This window comes from Hylobates moloch, unplaced genomic scaffold, assembly GCF_009828535.3.
Source record: "Hylobates moloch isolate HMO894 unplaced genomic scaffold, HMol_V3 SCAFFOLD_22, whole genome shotgun sequence".
Lineage (NCBI taxonomy): Eukaryota > Metazoa > Chordata > Mammalia > Primates > Hylobatidae > Hylobates > Hylobates moloch.
Window position 1 is genome coordinate 15,952,669 of NW_026652297.1, and position 24,480 is coordinate 15,977,148.

General features: G+C 47.2%; 2 protein-coding genes across 6 annotated transcripts in view; one reads left to right on the forward strand and one right to left on the reverse strand.

Moving 5' to 3' along the window:
* The window catches only part of KY (kyphoscoliosis peptidase), a 47,934-nt gene extending 42,952 nt beyond the window's left edge, over positions 1–4,982 (forward strand). For both annotated transcript variants that reach the window (XM_032144243.2, XM_032144244.2), the window contains exon 11: positions 3,821–4,982. In XM_032144243.2, the coding sequence (XP_032000134.1) occupies positions 3,821–4,716 (896 nt within the window). In that variant the 3' untranslated portion in view covers positions 4,717–4,982. The remainder of the gene's footprint in view (positions 1–3,820) is intronic.
* CEP63 (centrosomal protein 63) overlaps positions 1–24,480 on the reverse strand; it is a 165,149-nt gene that overhangs the window by 50,815 nt on the left and 89,854 nt on the right. The window contains exon 13 of one of the 4 annotated variants that reach the window (XM_058433769.1): positions 8,712–10,508. The exons of the other annotated variants lie outside the window; for them this stretch is intronic. Coding sequence (XP_058289752.1) covers positions 10,383–10,508 — 126 coding nt within the window. The 3' untranslated portion in view covers positions 8,712–10,382. Of the gene's footprint in view, positions 1–8,711; positions 10,509–24,480 lie in introns of those variants that run through there. 4 annotated transcript variants of the gene reach the window in all.

The following is a 24,480-nucleotide window of genomic DNA, read 5'->3' on the forward strand; positions in this document are numbered from 1 at the left end:
GCAGTTCCTAGCTGGGTGAGTCTCTCTCAGTTCACATAGCAGGGAAAAGGACTGCGTCACCCTGGCTACACATAGCCTCTGGGCTCAGGTCCCCAACAGGAGCTACTGGCCTGCTGTGTTGTCTTCCCCAACTCCTGCTGGAGAGAATACATGGCCTCAGCAGAGCTGGAATCTGGGTGTTGGTGGTCCAACCAGCAAGGATGGGGAGCAGCATGGGTCTCCCAGGACAGGTTGGGGCAGTCTCACCCAAGACAGAGAGTTGGGGCAGACTTCCTTAGGAAGGTGGCCACTGAGCTGGGTCTTGGGAGAGGAGAACAGGCATAGTAGCTAGACAGAGATGGACATGTTCTAGGCAGCAGAGGAGAGGCGGGGACACAGTAAGCCCCCAGCCTCCAAACTCAGGCACCCCTGGATGAGGGCCAGGCTCCAGCACCTCTGCCTGGCTGGCTCAGTACCCCTCCCTTCTGGAGGCGGGACCCAGCCATTTCCAGCCCGCTCCCCTGGGGCGGTATAGGATACCCAGCTTAGCCATCTCCCATGGCTGGCCTGGGCTGACATGTGCTCTCCCAACCCTCACCACGGAGCCATGGCAGCTGAGTATGTTTGCACACTTTGAGGCACACCGGGGCTACACTGGAGGGCCAGAACTGGTCACAAAAAAGCAGGGCCTTCTCTGGAAGATTGTCTCTTATGCCTCTCCAAGGCCTTGGCACCTGATCCAGTGCTGGGCACACAGCCTGGGCACGCTGCAGAGCCCTGTAAGTCGGGTCAGCCCAGCCTCCCACACCTCAGCAAAAGACTGCCTGGTGGCACCGTCTCTGCCACTGGGGCCTCCATCTGCCCAGGACAGGAGGTCTGAGCTCACAATGACTATTAGCACAGGGTGCCTGTGGGTGGGCCCAGAGCCCCTGGGGAGCTCCAACCCACGCTGCAGGGCAATGGGGCAGCGGGGAGCACAGGTGTCCCCAAGTTGGTTCCAACTGACTTGTCCCTTCCACCACACAATGGCTTCCTTTGCCAGGTTGCTGAGCTCTTGCATACTCTTCCAACTCCAAATACCTGGCAGCTTCTGCGGCTAAAATAACAGCGTGAAGTTGCTCAATTTGAGAATCCATTTCCTGCGCTTAAAACAGATGCAGGGCTTGTTCAATGTATCATAGGCCATTGAAATATCAGAAAGAACCGACCAGGTCAAAGCAACACCAAAGTGATGTCATTGAGTGGAGTTCGCCTTTTTAAGAGACATAAAAATATAAACACCAGATTCCTTAATTTATAGAAATCTAAACCTAAATATGATTCCATATATCTGATACATATTTACAGAGTATTTCTTTGTGATAGCTAGTTCTGTTAAGAGTGGGGAGGGGTAGGAAGCAAAATAGGGAAACTGAGGTGAGCAGAAAGGAAGGGAAGGAAAAGGGCACCTAGATAGGGGGGTGGAAAGCTGCTAGGCTCTGGGAGAGCGCCGTGAAGGGGAAAGGGGAGGAGGAGGAGGCAGGGGGCACTGGAAGAGCCATGGACTCCCACAGAGGTCTGCGGGGGTGGCCAGTCCTTTATTTCAAGTCTTCCCAGTCATTCAACACACCTTTGGCAAGAACTTTCTGGGTGGGGCACCACAACCAGGCACTATGACATGGCAGGAAATGAAACAGGCTAGCCCCTTCACCACAGAGCCCACAGGCCAGCAAGGAGTTCGGACACTACACAAAAATGCTCACATGATGAATTACAGCAGTGGAACATTCCCTGAAGGACAGCCAGGGCTAGGAGGGAAGCTGCCAGGGAACTCAGCCTCAGCTGAGGGGTCCGGGTGGGCTGCTTTGCCATGGGGACATTACCATGAAGCCTTATCCAGGTTTGGGGAAAGTGGTGGGGAGGGAGGAGAGGGTAGGAGGACCCTGAGGCATGAAGGGGTGTGGCCTCGGAGGATCTGAAAGAGTGCTTGATACTGGCGAGGCAGGAAGAGACAGGCTTCTCCATGGGTCTCCAGCTTGAGGGCTCTGCCGTGAGCCCAGGAGTAACCAGGTGGACGTTTTCAAAGGAGCCCTGGGGCTGCTGTGTGGGGTGCTGGGTGGTGCTCCACAATCAAAGGTGAATCACAGGGGGGTCTGGGCCTCACTGTGCAGAAAAGACTCACGGCCATTTGTGAGATGGAACAGGACCAGGGGCCGTGAGCAGTGAGGAGCTGAGGTGGTTCAGAAGTGAGGGGAGAGGAGGGTTTTCACCAAGAGGGGATAGCAAGTCTATTGATCTTGGTCACTTTCCTTTGGAGGTTACCATGGGACAGATGTGGCATGCAGTGGCTGAAGGCAGTAGAGAAAGCATGTAGACAAATAAAATAGCACGAAAGCTCCAAGAGTCACACAATTTCAGTGTAACAGAAGGGGAAGCAATGGCATTGGAGTTAAGCAGTGCTCAGAGAGTGGGATGAGGGCCAGGCCTCATAGAGTGGGGGTCGCAAAGAGGGGAGAGGACTCAGAGGAAGGCGTGGAGGCCAGCAGCCTAGGTCCTCCAAGGTCTGAGAGGCCTCATTATTAGGAAGTCACTGGAGGGTGGGGGCAGAGGGAAGTCACTGGAGTGCTAGAGAGCTGACGGGCAGAGGGGAAATGGAGGCAGTGGGGGGATGTGTGGGAGTGTCGGGCAGGTGCAGAGTGGGCAGTATCTGAGAGCGCTGGGACAGCTTTTAAGGTGGGACAGCCGTGAAGAAGGTAGAGGGGCTGTCTAAGCAGCCTCCCTGTCATGCCGGCCCATGTGGGCTTCTCCCATTCCTGAGGTGAGAATTGGCATGGAATGCAGATTCAATGAGAAGTCTATTCAGGCCTTTGTCCTAGAGCCCAGGCACAGTGTTCTGCCTCCCCCACCAAGAGTCCAAGCTAGGGGAAAGTTCCTAGGGACATGGATCAGACAGCCTCTCTCCTTCCTTTGCACTCAACTGTGAACGGGGCTGGTGAGGTTGCTGGGGCTGGGAGCAGATGACCAGCTTCTGAGAGAATTAAGGCCAGGCTCTAAGAGAAGCCACTGTCCCTCCCTGTGGCCCTGGGAGCCAGGAGGGACCAGGCAGGTGGGTCCTTATGGGCTACAAAGACTGGAGAACTGACCACCTGTCCCTGAAAATCAATGACCAGGACAGATGAAGATGAAACTGCAGAGCAAGGGGGCAGATGGGGGGTGGCAGTGTGGGGGTTGCAAAAGACCCTCCTGTGCACACACTGACTCTTCAGGACCCAGTCCTGAAACATGGCTAAGATACACCTATGTGAGAAGCATGGGGTGGGGAAGGTGGGGATCAGGGAACTGCCCCACCCCAACCTCCTGTGCACAGTCTCAGGGAGTGAAGCCATTCTCACTAGTTTTAAGGACAATGTGTTGACATGACAGCATTGACACTTAGATAGATGCTGGAGGGAGCAAGGTGCAAGCTAGACCTGAGACTCGGGGGAGATGGTGCCCCTCCTGACCCATGACCCTCTCTGGACACAGGCAACCTTCCTCTAATGTGAATCAGTTGGGCAGGACGCACACATACAGCTGGGGACAAATTTTTCTAGAGGCCCCTTAGGTTTCATTTATCTCAAAGAAAACCACCTGAAGGGAGTAGGGAACCCTTCCAGCGGTGTGCTGCTGCTGGCTGATGCCATGCTCAGTGAAGTCATATTGGTTGCTTGAAATGGACTGTGGTGAAAGCATTGACACCGTGGAAACAGGCAAGCACTGTAAGTCAGGACGTTTTTCTCCCAGGGAGACAGTTGTTAAACATTTACCAGCACATCAGCACATGCTGGACCCATCTCTGCTGACCCTGACTTTCTCTCCCCAGTGAACGGGAAGGCCACGGTCACCATTGAGAGCTGTGCCCCGACACTGTTCATGTTCATGCTCAACGGCAAGCAAGAGCATGGGCTGCTGAGCCTAAGGAAGAATGGGATGAAGTTGGAGGTGTACCCTCCAACCATGGGCACTCACAAGCTGCAGATCTTCGCCAAGGGCAACTCCGACATCTACAGCTCAGTGCTGGAGTACACGCTCAAGTGCAATTATGTGGACATGGGTGTCCAGCTGCCTGCTGAGCTTCACCAGCCCGTGGGCCCCAGCTGGTTCTCGGAGCAGATGGGCATCATGAAGCCCTCCCACCCTGACCCTATCATCCACACCAGCGACGGGCGCTGCTCCATCAGCTTCAGCGTGGAGGAGGGCATTAACGTCCTGGCTTCCCTCCATGGGGATGATGGCCCCATCACTGAGGAGACACAGCGGCGCTACATCTTCCAGCTGCACCGGGAGAAGCAGACAGAGCTGAAAGTCCAGCTTCCCCATGCAGGCAAGTTTGCCCTCAAGATCTTTGTCAAGAAGAGGCAGGAACCAGGAAACTACATCTTTGTCTTTAATTACCTCCTATGCTGTGCCAACACCAAGGTGAACTGGCCCATGTTCCCTGAGAGCTTTGGCAACTGGGGGGAGGACAATGAGCTGCTGGAGCCTCTGTCAGGTGTGCTTCCTGCCAACCGGAACGTCCCATTCAAATTGAAGCTGCATGGTATTGCCAAAGTCCTGGTAAAGGGGCAGGACACATGGCCCCTGACCCTGAACCACGAGGGCTACTGGGAGGGAAGCTGCAGCACTGCTGGCTGCCAGGAAGTCTATGTCATGGTGCTGGAGAATGCCAACCACAATTTCTACTCCTACATCCTGAAATACAAAGTGAATGCCCAGTGAGGGCTGTGCCCCGGTCTTACCCTCCCAAAGGGCCAAGGCCAGACCTCCCAGGGAGGGCTCAAGGGAAGTGCAGGGAGCCCTGGACACCACTGAGTCTGCATGAAATCCCTTCTAGGCCTCTGCCTCAGTGTACCACCTCTGCCACAGGAGCTGTGATCTTTGTGTTCCAAAGGCCTCACTCAGGTGTGGCTGTGACTGAGGGGGCAGAGGCAGTGGCTCTTTAGAAGGAAAAGGTGCTATGTAAATCTAAAGTATTGTAAACTGTACACCTGCATCCAGATGCCCCTTCTTGTATTAGTGCTGCTGCTGTTGTTGTTGTTGTAGGGTTGATGTGGGAAAGCAGGGATATTGCCCAGGTTCACAGCTTTTCACATGATGCTTAGAGAATTCTCTTCCGTGCCCAAGGGGACATAATTTGCAAGGCTGGGTTGTCCTTGAATCACAGAGCCCCTTTCAAGCAATATCACCGCGCTTCTCAACAGATCCGGGCCCCCAGGGAATCTTGGACTATCTTCTCCTCCCAGACCTGAACTTCTTCCGCATCCTGCTGCCTCTTCATTAGCTATTTCTTGTTCTTCAAGAGCCCAAGAAAAAGAGTGTGGTGAGGAAGCTAGCTGACCCACAACTGGCTGGAAGCTGATCGTCTCCAACGTCCCTAAGTATAGTCAGGAATGTGACAACCAGAAAGTTGTGAGGAGACTGCAAAGCAAAGAGCAGCCCATGCCTGCTGTGGCTGTCCAGGTGGGAGGGACACTGTTGGCAGAGCTGCAGCCTGGGTCTGAGGGTGTAAGACCTCCAGCTCTGCTCTGAGAAGAGTACGCAGGGCAGATAGTTCAGTCTAAGGCCTGGAGTGCCCTCCAGGCCCTTGCAGAGCCTGGGCCTCAGGCCCCTGCCCCGCCTCCACAGGGAGCCTCCAGAGGCTGGCCAGGCCCTTGGGGAGTCTTGCGGATAGCCCTGAATAAGGACCTGGGCACAGATCAGGTGAGTAGTGCAATGCAGCAATGCCGAGGAGACTCACACTTTAACAGGGCTCTGCCTGCCCCCAGTGTCTCTACCAGCAAAGCCAAGGCTGGGAAGACTTCTAGCTGCACGGGAGCAGCTTTTGTGCCTGTCTCAGAGAAAACGTCCTATCCCGTCTCCTTTCCTCCCTTCTCTGAGAAGACACCCCCCTCCAGTCTCACCTTGCATGGAGACAGCTCAGGGCCCCTCGCTTGCTCAGGCCCAGACTGAGAGGCCTCGGCTGCCCAGCTGGCCCTCAGCAGCGCCTCAGGCTGCCGTTGCCATGGCAACGGAGGAAAGGCTGGCTTCAGCGAGGGCAGATGAGAGGGAAAGGCGAGAGAGGCCCCACATGGCCACTGCAGAACCATCCTGGCACACAGACATGCTCCCTGCTGAACTCCCGGCTTCTCCAGCTCCGTGGCCCCTGGCTGTCTCAGTGCCCCCCACCCCTGAGAGCCAGCACTGCCTGGCACCTCTCCCCACAACCCCTCCACAGGCCTCCAGGCTCAGCCACAGCCAGGGCCAGCTGGGACACTCATAGCTTCCTCCGTGGCACTCACCCTCACATCCCTGTATCCAACAAATGCTCACAGAGTGCCTTGGTAAGTGCCAGATGCTTGGGCTACAGAGGTGAAACAAGGGGGCCTGGCCTCTGCCATTCAGAGCACAGGGTGAGGAAACTGCCAGGCAGCAGCAGCCTCCCTGCCCAAACCTGACTGAAGATCCAGGCTCCAGACACTTCTGCTCATTATCCCCCTGGATCCCTCCCCTAAAAGTCTCCACTGCCACCCAGCAGGGTGGCCTAGCCCAGAACCAGTTCACAAGGGTGCCCATCATCCAACAGGCTGGGGGCCTCGAGCACAAGGGGTGTCTCCCCTGGGGGGCTGAACTGTCCTGGGCAGGTCCTGCGCCCTCCGCAGTCTCTGCCACCGAGACCACCCAGCCAGCCTCGTGTCACTCACACCTGAAAAATGCACAAAGGCCCCGGAGGCATAACAGCTATGCACCACCACAGGTAAACAAAGGGAGTTTTACACCCTGAAAACAGCCTTCTTGCACACTTCTGATTTTATGGGCTGAAAGAAATGTGTTTGTTTCATCAAAACAATAAGTGCCTTCGATGACGCATGTCACTCACTGGATCCCGCGCTGGCTGCCTCGCTTAGTCCTGCTGGAGACCCCCATACCTTTTCGATATGCAATATAATTAATCAGTACATCCTGGAGCATGCAGAGAATGCCACCCAGCAAAATAGGAGCTGTCCGCAGCACCAGAGAGGGAGGCCCCGCCCCTCAAAGCACCGCAGGGCATCGGCAAGCCCCACCCTCTCATTTAACCAGGCACCCCCTTTCTAAAGACAGCTGTAGGCGCAGTCAGAAAATCTCCTGCATTTCTTTCCACTGAAGTAAAAATACATGAAATGAAATCTAATCTTCATGAATTTTTACACGCATGCTGCTCAGGGTAGACATTCGGAGTTGCATTTTGAAGGCTTTTCTTTAAATCCCCATCTTTGTTTCCCGGGGGAGGAGTCCCAGTCGCCGGCGGAATGGCACGGGCGCCCCCAGGTGTCCGAAGTGCGGAGCTGCCGGCGCTGCACACCGCGAGGCTGATGTATCACCGGGCTTTTTACGCAGAACTTGAAAATGCTGTGGAAATATTTATGTTAAAATCACTGGGTGCTTTCTCGTGGCTTCTCAGCGCTTCCTTATGTGTACACGGAGGACATCTTTGTCACGCACAAGCTGTGAGGGCATCCTGGGGGACAGCCTGGTGTGTTGAAAAGACAAGGGATGCGATGGGACTGATTTGCCTGGAAATCATTACTTGAAACAGAAGCACTGGACATAGGACTGGATGGAACAGCTGTGACTACATTCATTACTATACCATTGAAGGATTGGAACCGATCAAACTCAGAGAGTATCTGCTTGCAATTCTCAGGATGGCAGCCCCCAGGCCACAGGGCAGAAGGGAACCAAGGGTGGAGGAGTGGTGGGCAGAGGCACTACAACCACGACTGCAGTTCACTTCTTTCCAGCTTGTTTCAGAAGTGCCACCAGCTCAGCTGGACTCCATTTTCAATCTGATTATGATCATTGTGAGTTCCCCATATGTTACATTGTCCTACCAGGACAGCCTCCTCACTGCCTGCTGAGATTAAAAGGAAATAAATGGACTAACTGAAGCATGAAGGATTTCGGCTAGACATAAAGAACTATTTCCTGTTGTTAAGCAGGAGGGACAAGTTGCCAAGAAAGTTTGTGAAATCCTCTTCTCAAAGGACTTGAAAAGGAGAAAAGTTTTCCCAGTGGTCTGAGGTTTTAGATGCCATGTTCACTAGAAGGAGTGGGTTTTCTCCTCTCCAGATCAATTAATTCCTGAGATATCCTGGTCTGCCTGCAGCAAACAGAGGGTTAACAGCATCACTACATCATTTGCTATTGGCAAAATTTTCAGAGATGGTGTGCCTCGATAGCCCACCTCGGTTTATCTTAGGTCTGTAATTTCTTTTCATTTGGAGAAAGTAGTCGACAATTGAAAGAGGTGATTACTTCTCATAATGTGTGCATTGAGTTGTGTGGGCCGGTGGCTGTTGAGTATGCTTTCCCCACGTTGTTGCTGGTGTTGTTTTTCAATAAAATTTATATTCATTTTTATCCAACAATGTAATTATCGACTCATTCTTATCATGTATCTCACAAGGTGGGGAATGGAGAGAAACAGGAAAAACACTTTCATGTTCAAAGGAAGCCCTAGAAAAAAATCAATGTCCCAGCCAGTTGAATGCGACGGTGAGACGCAAATGGAACGTCAGGCAAATAGCTATTTCACATTAAAGAAAACATAATTAGGTTAGCTCCAGCCATTCTATGGCTCACATGCCTTTGAAGAACATGAAGGCACTGTTTCTTTCATTGAATCTTGTTTGACTTGAAAATTTTAAAGTCAATCCTAATTTATTTTTATAGTGGGAGAAAAAGAATTTACCAAAAATGCCTATCAGCTTACTTTTCTTTTATTTTGAATGTATATAAATATGTACATCTTGATATTCATATACATGCAGAAACTTTCCAGCGGGTCACCTAAGCAGATTATTCATAAACTAGACATTTAGAGAAATACAGAAAATGAAAAATCCAGACATTTCTGAGAAGCTGCTGTAACCATGGAGACCATTCTCGTAGCTGTAGTGTGAAGGACAAAAAGAACTTGTGTTCCCAAATCTGGCTTCGTCATGTCTCTCGCTGCTAGATCCACGAAAACGAGGCCCAGCATGCTTCTCCTTAGGAAGGAGACCCGGCAGCATATTAAGAGGAAGTCAGAAGAAACAGGCTTCCACACAAAAGAAGGAGTAACTCTTGAGTTATTAGAACAGTCTGAAAATGCCATCCCCAAAGCTGGAGCGGATGACCTCCAACGTCCCTTCCAGTCCGGAGAGTTTGTGATGCCGTGTCTCTGTGAACAGATGCTGGCAGGCAGTGGGCCTGGGGTTGTCAGTTACAGAACATCTGAAGGGCCCTGCTGTGGAACATCTGAAGGGCCCTGCTGTGTTAAGAGCCTGCCCCTGGAGCCCCTGGCAGACTGCACTGCTGGCTCCTCTCTTGCCTGAGGGCAAGGGGCTGGAGAAAGCCCAGCAGAGGGACCAAAGGGGAAGAACAGCCTCTGACAAGATGCTGGTTCTGTCTAATTTTGCAAGCAGAACTAAAGGAAACTGAAAGTTAACTGAGATGTCCTCTTTGGGGTGTCCCACAGGCATCTCCGAGTCAAAAGATGCTAAACTGGAGTTACTTCTCTCCCTCAAATTACTCCCAACTCCTCCTGGGTCCTCACTTCAATAATTGCATCCCTATCCAACCAGATAACTAAGTTAGACTCATGGCAGTCACTGGTGATGAAACCCAGTCCCTTCTGGATGTGTCTCACCTCCCACCTGCTCTCCCAACTCCACCTTCTCTCCTTTCCCATGACCCGCTACAAACCAGGTCTTCATGATCTCAGCTATACTGTTTGTGTCTTATACTTTCTACGGGGAGATGAAGCCTCCTGGCCCTATTACTGTCCACACTGGCCTCCCATTCATATATTCTTATTGCACCAGGATGATCGGGTTGTTAAGACAAGGTTTCCAAGAAATCCTTTCAGAAGAAGCTCACCACCTCTGGAAAGACATAATTGGTATTAGGCACTAGCAGGAAAGGCAAGTCTTCAAACAAAAACTGGTTTTTATAGGGAATCGGGAAGAAGCCCTGTCTCCTTTTTCTCTAAAGAGACAAGGTACCAAGGCCACCCAGTCAGCCTCGTGTCACTCACACCTGAAAAATGCACAAAGGCCCCAGAGGCATAATAGCTATGCACCACCACACGGAAACGAGGGGTGTTTTACACCCTGAAAACAGCCTTTTTGCACACCTTTGATTTTACAGGCTGAAAGAAACGTGTTGTGTTTCATCAAAATAATAAGCACCTTTGATGATGTATGTCACTCGCTGGGCCCCACACTGGCTGCGTCGGCCTACTCCACTACCGGGTGAGGGTATGCAGGCTGGTTCTTCGTACCACAGCCAGGCAGGGGACTCAACAGGGTGCAGGGGTGGAGTTCTACCTGCGGGTAAACAAGCTCCATCTTGAAGCCAGACTCTCTACATCCATGGCTTCTAGCTTATTTCCCTCCTGTCCTCTTGCACCAACAGCAGCACAGATCATATGTTAGGTGGGCCAGTTGTATTCCCAGGAAAACAGACGCTGAGACACAGTAGGAATGTAAACAGTGTGCTGGAGGCAATACCTGTGGAAGGTAAAAGGGAGGGGGAAGGAGGATGAGGCAGAGAGAAGCTCAGACAAAGGTGCAAGTCTGACCAAGTCCCAGCCAACCCAACAGGAAGTTCCAAAACAAAGATTTGTATTAGAAGAGTCTGGAGCTGTACGGAAATGGCCAGGCCCCAGAGAAACCATCATGCTCAGCCACTTGCTGGGGCTGCCTGGCAAGAGCTTGGCCTCAGTTCAAAAGCTCAGGCAGACCCTGAAGGTGCTAACACCTGGAGTCTCTCCGCGACCTACACTCCTTGCAGAGAATCAGCAACTTCTTCCAGAAGGGAGACCTGTGCAGCACACACAAGTTAGCTTGCCTATGCTATGGAGGGTTCAGGAAAGACTGGGTGAAGGTTCTGTGTGTAGAGTCAGCATACTCAAAGCTATCTGGGATCCAGAAATCACGGAAAAGGCTTCACAAGATGGTTTGTGGAAGGGACAGGGGCCTCTACATAGGAGAAATATGTACTCCAAGGGCCCACCTTCAAGGTGTTGTGGACTAATTTGATGAAAGGCAGCTTCTTTCTTATTTCTGCTTCTCTCCCTCTTGCCCCTGCCATCCAGTGAAGCCTCAACACAACAGCCAAGAGGATCGCTCCATGCTCCACTCTTACTTAAAACCGACCAATGGTTCCCCATTGCTCAAGGATGAGACTAGACCCCCACTCTGGCCTCACACTGCTTTCTTCACTTTGTCTCCCATCACTCTCCCTGAGAGCCCCTTAGAATCATCAACCATGTGACACCAGGCAGTCCATGTACCTCCTACCAGCGTGCTTTATACGTGCTGTCCCTTCTAGTCAGGACACCTTTTCCTGCCTGAGGAAGCCCTGCCTGGCCTTCGTGGATCAGGCCAGCCCACCACTCTGTCAGACCTTCCTAGTCCTCCCACTGCCCAAGCCATGGGGAATTATCTGCCCATCTTCCATGTTCATGTCACACTTTATTGCTCATCTGTTAACCCAGAACCTTCTACAAGATTCTGGGATTGAGGAAGTACTTGGAGGTTCTGCCCCTAGGGTGTGAATTCCTTGAATATACATGCTTAGGTTCTGCTTCTTGACACACAGTAGGTGTTTGGTAAATGCTTGGCAAGTGTTTCACTGGGAAAACTAAGAGAGACTAGGAAGACAGGGCCAGGGAAGTACTATTGCCCAGCAGTCCATAACCATCCACTGAGCACTTGTCAAAGCGTGTTCCCATTTCACCAGGGCTGGCCCTTGTGCTTTTTGCCCAACTCTGGATGCCACATCCTGGACATTGAGGAGGGGAACCCAAGATTCTCTCAGAGGAGGGCCACATCCTGGGGAGGGCTGGGAATGTGGGGTGAAGTAACCACCCTGGAGGAGGCTGAGGATGCAGCTAACGGTGGTCTTCAAAGGAAGAGGCCCTTTACCAAGTCCAATATCTAAAAGAGGACACATACTGACTACTTGGAAGATAGAACAAGTCCTGAAGGTAGGACTTGGTCTTGACTACAGAAGGATGACCACCCTGCCTGTAAAGGTGGGTAGCAGAGGGTTGTCAGGGATTCTTTGGCTGTGAACAGTTTTAATGGAATTTTCTTTCCTTTATCTAGATTTGTTCCTGCTCCAAATTTTCCCCATGGCCCTGTTTGAAGATTATATAACCTAAGCTTGATGCTTCTGTTTAACCCAGGGTGACATAAAAATTTAGCTGAGGGCACCTGCTGATCCCATTCCCACCCACCCAAACAGAGACCAACAAACAAACCTTTCCACGGGAAAGCTTCTAAAGCCCCAGAAGAACCTGTTCTCTCGGGAAGGAGCTGCAAAATGACAAATATAGCTATTTAGGATCTAAAGGCATAAACATTTTCTACAGCAAAGCCTGAGTATGTGGGGCTGTCTTGAAGACCGTTGATATATTGGAAAGTAATGCACCAGGGAACACTCAAACTCGTGGTTTCTTTGAGCACAGTTGTCCTCAAGGCTGATCCTTTGAAGAGGAGCCCCTGCAGGATGAAGTATAAAAAAGACAAAGCACCACGAAGCGGTATCCAGTGGTATCCAGTGTATCCAGTGGCAAAGCCAAGCCATGAAGGTTTGAGAATGAGAAGGCCACCTAGACAGGGCCCACCAAGAGATTCCCTCTCTCCAATTAAACCAGCACTCTAGATGTTTAGTCATTATTGCCTGGGGTACAGGGTTTAGACAGATTCTGAGGCCACATCTGGGTTCAGTAGGAAACAGTGTCATGACTAGCTAGTGGTCCGTAGACAATGGATTGAAGGGTGAGGTGTGCCATGTATTTGCCAATCCCAGCTTAAAGGTAGCCAAATCAGGGCTCAGACCAAAATAATGAAGGAGACTGTTTAGTCTGTTCTCGCACTGCTAATAAAGACATACCCAAGACTGGGTAATTTATAAAGGAAAAAGGTTTAATTGACTCACAGTTCAGCATGGCTGGGGAGGCCTCAGGAAACTTACAATCATGGCAGAAGGGGAAGCAAACACATACTTCTTCTCATGGTGGCAGCAAGGAAAAGTGCTGAGCAAAAGGGGGAAACGCCCCTTATAAAATCATCAGATCTGTGAGAACTCACTCACTATCACGAGAACAGCATGAGGGTAACCACCCCCATGACTAAATTACCTCCCACTGGGTCCCTCCCATGACACGTGGAGATTATGGAAACTATAATTCAAGATGACATTTGGTTGGGGACACAGCCAAACCATATCAGAGGCTATTCAGACCGGTGGGGAGCACTGGCTTCCCATAAGCTGGCCCATGGACTGACAACCAGTCAGCATTCAAACCAAAGGTCCCAGGATGTGCTGGGGGCCTCCTAACCTCCCCTGAGCTCCAGGAGGATTCCACCCAACATGCATGCCACCCAGCTCAGAGGACACAAATGTGCACAGGCATATCAACTCCAGGGAGAAGGAGCCCAGGCTGAGTGTGTTTACTCTTTTATCTCCATGATTAAACAGTGCCTTGCATTTAGAATAAGTGATCGGTAAATTTTTGAAGTGAACATTGCCTTGTCATTTCAAAAACAAAATGATAGATCTCTGGGTTGTTTACATGGCTGTTGACCAAAACAGCTGTTGAGTTACAACATCCTAAATAGTCATTTCCTTCTTTTGCTCAACTAGGAAAGCATATGCACAGCAGTGCACTCCTTTGCCCCTGTGGGAAATGTATATTTACAGGAAGAGAAAAATTGCCACCTGGCTGGGAGTGCTCACGGTGTTTGCCTCTGGGAAACAATCAGGGCATGGGCAACCAATCGATGGGAGGAGTGCCGTTCTTCTCGGGGGAATCTGCCAGCCCTGATCATGTGCCGAGATTGCTTTGTTTCTATCGGGGGAATGGCTGACTGCCTCTGTGACACACAGAATCAGCAATCATTTCGCCTTGGCTGTGCAGGTACCAAGGCAGTGACATCCCCCTTTATGGTGGCAGGGGCAGCTATGGAGAGGCTGGTGGCATGAGGGCAGAGGGGCAGCCACGACCGTGAGTACACAAGAACAGCTGGGCTGCACGACTGATGAAGTGCAGATATTAGGAGTGCGGAGCCCCTGGCAGCTCCCATCTGGGTAAAGGATGGTGGTGAGGAAAAATGAGGAAGCATTTATTTAAAACAAAATGATGGTAGGAATACAGATTGCCTAGTGAACACTTTGCTCATATTTATATTTGTATTTGAATGTATGTGAACACCAAGGAGATCTGGAAATTAACATCCACCATTTTATTATATTTAAAAAGTTAAATGAAGCCAAGATACTGGCAGCACTTGAAGGCTGTCCTCTCCTCCTATGCCCTTTGGGATAGCCCCACCCTAGGGACTGGGCAAGCGTGGGCACCATGAACCTTTTGGCACTCATTTCATGAGTATCAGATTCCCTTCTCCATCTCCCAGGGGCAACACAGTGGAGAGAGCACGTTAACCTGATTGTGGGAGGGCATCCACTCTGGCAGTAAAAGCTTCACTTGACATTTTTAAAGCTCAACAAGAGTGTTAAAGTCTATCTTTAAAAGAAGTGAATAGGCTTCTTTCTGGAAAGATGGACTCTTAGCCACTGGTCCCCTGTTAGACTGAAATCTGTCTTGTGTGGTCAGGAGCCATTAATGTATGATTGAAGCCTCGAGTTTTCCTCTATACACATTGATTTCACTTGGAGAAGCCCTGTGGACCCCTCCTCCTCCTCAGCGTTGGCGGTCATGAGGCTGGGGAGGCCTGTGGCTCAGCCCCTGTTTGACAGCATGTAGGAGAGTGTGCCAGCTAAAAGCACACACCTGGAGCTGACCGCCTGATTCCTAACCCCAGTTCTGCCAGCTCCCAACTGATTTGTGCAAGTTACTGAACCTCCCTATTTCTGTTTCCTCATCAGTAAAATAGGGATACTCATAGCACCTACTGTGTACACTTCTTATGGGCATTAAATGAGCTAACATATGGTACAATGACTAGAAAAGTCCCTGGCACATAGTAAGTACTCAGTAACTATTGGCTACCGTCACGATACATCAGTTATCGTCAGCATAATGAGGATGACACTGATGTATTGTTCCCTAAGGAATCCAAAAGTCTCAAGCCCCTCATAAAATTGTGGCAATCACTGATTTCAATGCAGAAATCCCATATCCAAGATGCAATCACCCAGTCTTTCCTAGAATCCTTCCAGGGACCAGGAGCTCTCCACTCCATGAGGCAGCTGTCCATTACTGGACACCTATGTTAAGGCCTTACCTATACAAAACTGCCTTAAATTAGGGCAGCTGAGCCAATCCACCCACTGGGCTCAGTGAGTTGTCTATTATATGATGGGACAACCATGTAGTGGGAGCCCCGAGTCACCAGTACAAAGCCTGGCTCTAGTCTGAGGGTTCCAGGGACTAAGTAGGAGCAACTGCAATATACTCAGACACAGAAGGGAGCCCAAAGAGCAGATGAAAAGAAAAAGAAAACCTCCCACTCGAGATAGCTGTGAATCAACATATGAAACCACATGAAGATAATTAATAGTTAAAAAAAATTAATGAATGGTTTTCAAAAATACAATCTGCATACTGAATGGTGAGACCACCTCAAACCCTGATGTTACTTAACTCCCCAAACCTGGCTGTCTGACTTTTGTCCTCAAAGCAAAAACTGGAGGGTATCACTGAGAAAATGGATCAACCCAAGAAAAAAGGCCTCCAGGTACCATCTGTAACCACCACCCCAGTGAAAAGACCAGCACCCCATTTGCCCATCTTTGGGAAGCCAGTCAGTCAATTCCTCCATACATACACACACACACACACACACACACACCACAGTTTGCAGATGGCATTTGTGGTTGTTTGAAAAAATGTCCATGAATTCTTTGGTGCTCCTACATTCAAAAGGAAGAGCCTAATTCCCATCCTCTTATGTGGAGACCATACTTAGTAACTCTCTTCTGACAAATAGAATGTGGCATAAATAATGGTGTGTGACACTCAAGACTAGGATATAAAAGGCATTATAGCCTCCTCCTTATTCTCTCCAGATCACTTGCTCTCAGCAAAGCCAGCTGCTAGTTGTAAAGATGCTCGAGCAGCCTCTGGAGAGGCCCACATTTTGAGGAACTGAGTCCTCCTGCCAACAGCCATGTGAGTGGGCTATCTTGGAAGCAGCTCCTGTGAGGATTTTGCAGCCCTGGCCAGCTTCTTGACTGGAACCTCATGAAAGACCCAGAGCCAGAAGCACCCACTTTAGCCATTCCTAAATTCCTGACCCCGAGAAATTGTAAGGTCATAGAAAACTTATTATTCGAAGCTGCTAAATCTGGGGGTAATTTGTTACACAGCCATAGATAGCTAATAGAGCATTTTAGTATCTCAGTCTGGTTTTATTTTATTTTTTTGAGACAGGGTCTGGCTCTGGCTCTGTTGCTCAGGCTAGAGTGTAGTGGCACGATTTCAGCTCACTGCAACCTCTGCCTCCCAGGCTTAAGCCACCTTCCCACCTCAGTCTCACAAGTAGCTGGAACTATAAGCATGTACCACCACACCCGACTAATGTTTTTTCGGTTTTTTTGTTTGTTTTGTAGAGGTGGTGTCTCACTTTGTTGCCCAGGCTGGTCTTGAACTCCTGAGCTCAAGCATTCTGCCCACCTCGGCCTCCCAAAGTGCTGGGATTACAGGCATGAGCCATTGTGCCTGTCCTGTATCTCAATATTAAAAAGGACTTTGAGAGGACTTCCAAAGATCCCCAGACCTGAGGAAAATGTCTGACCTACAGGAGCTCCACAAAGAGAATGATAATACCAGCAAACACTGTCACCATGCCTAGCTTGTACCAGAATCTGCTGAGGATTATTAAAGACATAATTCAATGAGTTTCCCAGGATTGTGGGACACTCACAGAGCAGTGAATGAAAACAGACCCACTCTAAGGCTTGTGATTATGAATTTCAGATCACTAGAGACAAACAGGTCCTCCAGAGAAGAAATAAAGCAAGTCACTTGCAACAGATCAGGAATCAGAATGGCTTCACACTAGCAATGCTGGAAGTGAGGAAACAGTGGTGCCATACCTTCAACATTCTGCAGAATAATTTCCAACCTAGAGTTCTATCCTCAGTTAAAATCTCAATCAAGGGTGAGAGTAGAATAAGAACATTTAGAAACATTCAAGGTCTCAAAGAAAATCTGCCTCTCATGAGCCATTTCTCTGGTGGAGTGCTCCACCCAGTGAGGGAGAGAGACCAAGAAAGAGGTTTGCTTGGAACCAGGAAGCTCCTTCACAAAGAAGAGACAAAGGGAATTCCTAAGAGGATAGTAATGGGATGTGTCTGGAGAACAGCTGTGCAGTGAGCAGGATGAACACAGTCCAGACAGGAGGAGGGCAGACCCGTCCAGGAGGCATGTCATAGGGAAAATAAAATGGGACTGATAAAGTGGTTACCTGATGTAGTTGACATTATTGAGGGAATCGTATACTGCCATTAAGTACTTCAGAGGACCATTTGGTGAAAGGTATGCAGAAAACTAAGCAAATGCTAGCTCCATAAGGAAAAGTTGTACAAAGAAAGTAAATGTAATTGTAGTGTACTGTATGTTGACATTTACATGGCCATAATAATGTAAATGCCAGGTATTGATGTGTTAGGCACTGTGTTTGGACATCTGAGAGCCATTCCAGCCCCATTCTCCCTTTCCCGTCTTCCACTCTAGAGTGAGCAAATTCCTGCTTTCTCTTAGTAATGCTTGGTAGATTTTTGTGGAGTCTTGAACATCTTTTATTAGATATGTTTCTGGGTATTTGCAGGTATATTTTTGATAACGTGGTAAATGGTATAAATTTTTAAGTTCATTTTCTAATTGCTTATTTCTAATGAGTAGAAATAGAACTATTGTCATGCATTGACCTAGTATCCAATTATCTTACTAAATTTACTAATTAATTCTAATCATTTATAGGGAGGTCCTTTTGGATTTTCTACATACAGAATCATGTTGCCTGTGAATAATTATTTTTTTCAACTTTTGTTTTAGGTTAAGGGGTATATGTACAGGTTTTTTATGTAGGTAAATTGAGTGTCATGGTGGTTTGGTGTACAGATTATTTTGTCACCCAGGTAATAAGCATAGTACCCAACAGGTATTTCGATCCTCACCCTCCTCCCACCCTCCATCGTCAAGTAGGCCCCAGTGTCTGTTCCCTTCTTTGTGCTCAATCTTTAGCTCCCACATATAAGTGATAACATGTGATATTTGGTTTTCTGTTCCTATGTTAGTTCACTTAGGATAATAGCCTCCAGCTCCATCCATGTTTCTGAAAAGACATGATTTGATGCTTTTTTATGGCTTCATAGTATTCCATGGTGTATATGTACCACATTTTCTTTATTCAGTCTACCATTGATGAGTATTTAAGTTGATTCCATGCCTTTGCTATTGTGAATAGTGCTATGACGAACCTATGCATGCATGTGTCTTTATGGTAGAAAAGTTAATATCCCTTTGGGGATATACCCAACAATGAGATTGCTGGGTCGAATGGTATTTCTGTTTTAAGTTCTTTGAGAAATCATCAAATTGCTTTCCATAATAGCTGAAATAATTTACATTCCCACCAGCAGTGTATAAGCATTCCCTTTCCTCCACACCCTTGCCAATATCTGTTATTTTTTTGACATTTTAATAATAGCCATTCTGACTGGTATGAGGTGATGAATAAGTATTTTTTTTCTTCTCTGTCATTCTACCTTGTATTTCTTTTCCTGATCTGATTGTGCTGGGTAGAAGTAATGATGGTAGTAGGTATTATTTTCTTGTTCCCAATCTCAGGGAGAAAGTGCTCAATATTTCACTATTCCAGATGATGTTAAACAAAACTTGCATGCTTGGAATAAACTCAGCTTGGTCATAATAGATTATTCTTTTTATATATCACTTCTTATATATCATTTGATTTGGTCATAATTTGTTTAGGGCTTTAACATCTATATTCATAAGACAGTCTGTACTTTTCTTTTTTTGAACTGTCCTTGTCAGATTTCGTTTCAAGGTTATGCTGGTCTTATAAAATGAGAAGAGAATTATTTCCCCTTTTGTCATTCTCTGAAAGAGTTTGTTGTGTAGGCTTATTTCTTCCTTAAATATTTGGAAACATTCACTGATTAAGCCATCTGAGCCTGATATTTTCGTTGTAGGAAGTTTTTCAATTGAGATCAGTTTTAAAATTATATATGACTCTTCAGATTTTCTAATTCTTCTTGTGTCCATTTTGGTATGATGAGTTTTTAAAAGAATGTATCCATTGTGTTTAAATGTTTACAGTTGTTGGCAAAGAGTTGTTGATGCCTTTTTGTTAGTGTCTGTAAGATCTGCACTTGTTTGCTTTTTATTATTTTATTCCTGATATTTGTAATTTGTGTCTTTACATTTTTTTCTTGATAAGTCTAGTCAGAGGTTCAATCAATCTTATTAGTCTTTTTAAAGAACTAACTTTTGATTTTGTTGTTTTCTCTATTGTACATTCATTTTCTAATTCACTAATTGCTACTCTTTATGTCTTCCTTCCTTCCATTTTCTTGAGGTTTAGTTTGCTCTTTCTTACCTTTTTAAAATAAGTATTTAGATCATTTACTTTCTCAATGCTGTTCTTTTTTAAAACATAAATTTAAGGCTACCAGTTTCCCTGCAAGCACAACTTCAATTGCACACCAAGAGTGTAGTCATTTCATGATCATTCAGTTCAAAATATTCTCTACTTTCAGTTGTGATTTATTTCTTTCACCCAAGTGTATTTACAACTGTATTGCCTAATTTCCAAACACTTAGATATTTTTTAAAATACCATCTAAAATTTATTTCTAGTTTAATTCTACTCAGTCAAGGATTATATTATTTTAATCATTTGAATTTGTTGAGCATTTCTTTGTGTCTCAACATATGTTTAATATTAGTTTTATTTTCATTTATTTAATTATTTATTTTTGAGATAGAGTCTTGTTCTGTCACCTAGCCTGAAGTGCAGCCACGCTGTCTTGGCTCACTGCAACCTCTACCTCCCTCAAGCGATTCTCCTGCCTCAGCCTCCTGAGTAGCTGGGATTACAGGTGTGCACCACCACATCCGGCTGATTTCTGTATTTTTAGTAGAGACGGGGTTTTGCCATGTTGGCCAGGCTGGTCTCGAACTCCTGGCCTCAAGTGATCACCCACATCGGCCTCCCAAAGTGCTGGAATTACAGACGTGATCACCACGCTCAGCCAATATTAGTTTTAATTTTGTTTGAAGAGGGACATATTCTGACATTTTGGGATGGAATCTTCTTCATATGTCCATTAATTCAAGTTTGTTAACCTTGTTTCTCAAATCTCTTACATCTTTACTTAGGTTTACTGAGACAGATGTATTAAAAACATCCATTTCCTTTTTTTTATAGGGGATCTGTTCCAAGATGGCCGAATAGGAACAGCTCCGGTCTGTAGCTCCCAGTGTGATTGACGGAGAAGACAGGTGATTTCTGCATTTCCAACTGAGCTCTGAAGAGAGCAGTGGTTCTCCCAGCATGGTGTTTGAGCTCTGAGAATGGACAGACTGCCTTCTCAAGTGGGTCCCCGACCCCTGTGTAGCCTAACAGAGAGACACCTCCCAGTAGGGGCCAACAGACACCTCATACAGGCAGGTGCCCCTCTGGGATGAAGCTTCCGGAGGAAGGATCAGGCAGCAATATTTGCTGTTCTGCAGCCTCTGCTGGTGATACCCAGGAAAACAGGGTCTGGAGTGGACCTCCAGCAAACTCCAACAGACCTGCAGCTGAGAGACCTGACTGTTAGAAGGAAAACTAATAAACAGGAAGGAATAGCATCAACATCAACAAAAAGGACATCCACACCAAAACTCCATCTGTAGGTCACCAACATCAAAGACCAAAGGTAGATAAAACCACAAAGTTGGGGAGAAACCAGAGCAGAAAAGCTGAAAATTCTAAAAACTAGAGCACCTCTTCTCCTCTAAAGGATCGCAGCTCCTCACCAGCGATGGAACAAAGCTGGATGGAGAATGACTTTGATGAGTTGACAGAAGTAAGCTTCAGAAGGTCAGTAATAAGAGACTTCTCTGAGCTAAAGGAGCATGTTCTAACCCATCACAAGGAAGCTAAAAACCTTGAGAAAAAGGTTGGACGAATGTCTAACTAGAATAAACAGCATAGAGAAGACCTTAAATGACCTGATGGAGCTGAAAACCATGGCACGAGAACTTCGTGACACGTGCACAACCTTCAATAGCCAATTTGATCAAGTGGAAGAAAGGATATCAGTGATTGAAGATCGAATTAATGAAATAAAGCAAGAAGACAAGATTAGAGAAAAAAGAGTAAAAAGAAACAAAGCCTCCAAGAAATATGGGACTATTTGAAAAGACCAAATCTATGTTTGATTGGTGTATCTGAAAGTGACGAGGAGAATGGAACCAAGTTGGAAAACACTCTTCAGGATATTATACAGGAGAACTTCCCCGACCTAGCAAGGCAGGTTGATATTCAAATTCAGGAAATACAGAGAACACCACAAAGATACTCCTCGAGGAGAGCAACCCCAAGACCAACAATTGTCAGATTCACCAAGGTTGAAATGAAGGAAAAAATGTTAAAGACAGCCAGAGAGAAAAGTTGGGTTACCCACAAAGGAAGCCCATCAGACTAAGAGCGGATCTCTCCGCAAAAACCCTGCAAGCCAGAAGAGAGTGGAGGCCAATATCCAACATTCTTAAAGAAAAGAATTTTCAACCCAGAATTTCATATCCAGCCAAACTAAGCTTCATAAATGAAGGAGAAATAAAATCCTTTACAGACAAGCAAATGCTGAGAGATTTTGTCACCACCAGGCCTGCCTTATAAGAGCTCCTGAAGGAGCTCTTCTAATTTTATAAGACCAGCATAACCTTGAAACAAAAATACGGTTGTCAAGTTAACACCATCACCAGGATAACAGTTGTTTCTGCTAAAGAAATGGTGTGGGGGCCAGGTGCAGTGGCTCACGCCTGTAATCCAGCACTTTGGGAGGCCAAGGCAGGTGGATCACTTGAGGTCAGGAGTTCGAGACCTAGCCAACATGGCGAAACCATGTCTCTACTAAAAATACAAAAATTAGCCAGGTGTTAAACTAAAGGGCTTCTCCACAGCAAAAGAAACTATCATCAGAGTGAACAGGCAACCTGCAGAATGTGAGAAAATTTTTGCAATCTACCTATCTAACAAAGGTCTAATATCCAGAATCTACAAGGAACTTAAACAAATTTACAAGAAAAAAACAACCCCATCAAAAAGTGGGGAAAGAATATGAACAGACACTTCTCAAAAGAAGACATTTATGCAGCCAGCAAACATGAAAAAAAGCTCAACATCACTGATCATTAAAGAAATGCAAATCAATCACAATGAGGGCGGGGCACAGTGGCTCATGCCTGTAACCCCAGTACGTTGGGAGGCCAAGGTGGGCAGATCACTTGAGGTCAGGAATTCAAGACCAACCTGGTCAACATGGTGAAACTCCATCTCTACAAAAATTAGCCAGGCATGGTGGTGCGTGCCTGTAGGTCCAGCTACTCAAGAGGCTGAGGCAGGAGAATCATTTGAACCCTGGAGGCAGAGGTTGCAGTGAGCTGAGATTGCACCCCTGCACTCCAGCCTGGGTGACAGAGCAAGACTCCATCTCAAAAAACAAAAAAAAAAAAGAAAAAAGAAAAACAACAACAACGACAAAAAAACACAGTCAGAGTCAGAATGACAATTATTAAAAAGTCAAGAAACATAGATGCTAGTGAGGCTGTGGAGAAATAGGAAACGGTGGTAATGTAAATTAGTTCAACCATTGTGGAAGACAGCATGGTGATTCCTCAAGGATCTAGAACCAGAAATACCATTTGACCTAGCAATCCCATTACTAGTATATGCTCAAAGGAATTTAAATCATTCTACTATAAAGACACATGCACACGTTTATTGCAGCACTATTTACAATAGCAAACACATGGAACCAACCCAAATGCCCATCAATGATAGACTGGATAAAGAAAATGTGGCACATATACACCATGGAATACTATGCAGCCATAAAAAAGAATGAGATCACGTCCTTTGCAGGGACATAGATGAAGCCGGAAGCCATCATCCTCAGCAAACTAACACAGGAACAGAAACCAAACACTGCATGTTCTCACTCATATGTGGGAGTTGAACAATGAGAACACATGGACACAGGGAGGGGAACAACATACACTGAGGCCTGTTGCAGGGGTGGATGGAAAGACGAGGGAGAGCATTAGGACAAACAGCTAATGCATTTGGGGCTTAAAACCTAGATGATGGGTTGATAGGTGCGGCAAACCACCATGGCACATGTATACCTGTGTAACAAAACCTGCACATTCTGCACATGTATTCCAGAACTCAAAGTAAGACAAGAAAAGTTAAAAATACAAAATTAGCCAGGCATGGTGGCACACACCTGTAGTCCCAACTACTCAGGGAAGCTGAGGCATGAGAATTGCTTGAACCCGGGAGGTAGAGCTTGCAGTGAGCCAAGATTGCACCAGCCTGGGTGACCGAGCCAGACTCCATCTCAAAAAAAAAAAAAAAAGTGGATTAGAAAAGGTCACAGCCGGGCACGGTGGCTCACGCCTGTAATCCCAGCACTTTGGGAGGCCGAGGCGGGCGGATCACGAGGTCAGGAGATCAAGACTATCCAGGCTAACACCGTGAAACCCCATCTCTACTAAAAATACAAAAAAAAAATTAGCCGGGCGAGGTGGCGGGCGCCTGTAGTCCCAGCTACTCGGGAGGCTGAGGCAGGAGAATGGCGTGAACCCAGGGGGCGGAGCCTGCAGTGAGCCGAGATCGCGCCACTGCACTCCAGCCTGGGCGACAGCGAGACTCTGTCTCAAAAAAAAAAAAGAAAAGGTCACAAAAAAGTTTTTGGTAAGTGTTTCTTCCATACAAGTGTGAAGCATATATGATGAAATGTTGACATTTGTTAAATCCAACAGAAAAAATCATCCATGCTACTATTTTTTAAAAAGAAGCTTTGCCTAACCCAGGGTCACAATTTTCTCCTGTTTTTTTTTTCCTAGAAGTTTTTTGGCTTTGGTTCTTTATAGATGGCACTCAATTGCAAAAACAGCCCCATTCCGGTTGAAGGGACATATGCGTGGCCAGTTTCTGTGGCTCCAGTCTTGTTTGGAGCCCTGCAGACAAGGGAAGATGGCTCTCCTCCTGCTGGGCCCCCACTCCCTTCCCTGGGAATCTTAACTGCAGTAATGCATCATGGTCCCAGGTCATCTTTATTACCCCAACACTAGTGTGAGAAGAGGTTACAAACTTTACTGTTTGGCCTGCGCAGTGTTGTTTTTTGTTTGTTTGTTTCAAGTTAATTGGTGCTAACATTTGAAAACCAGGAAAACGGCATTAAAAAATTGAGCAGCCAGCTTTTCCTGAG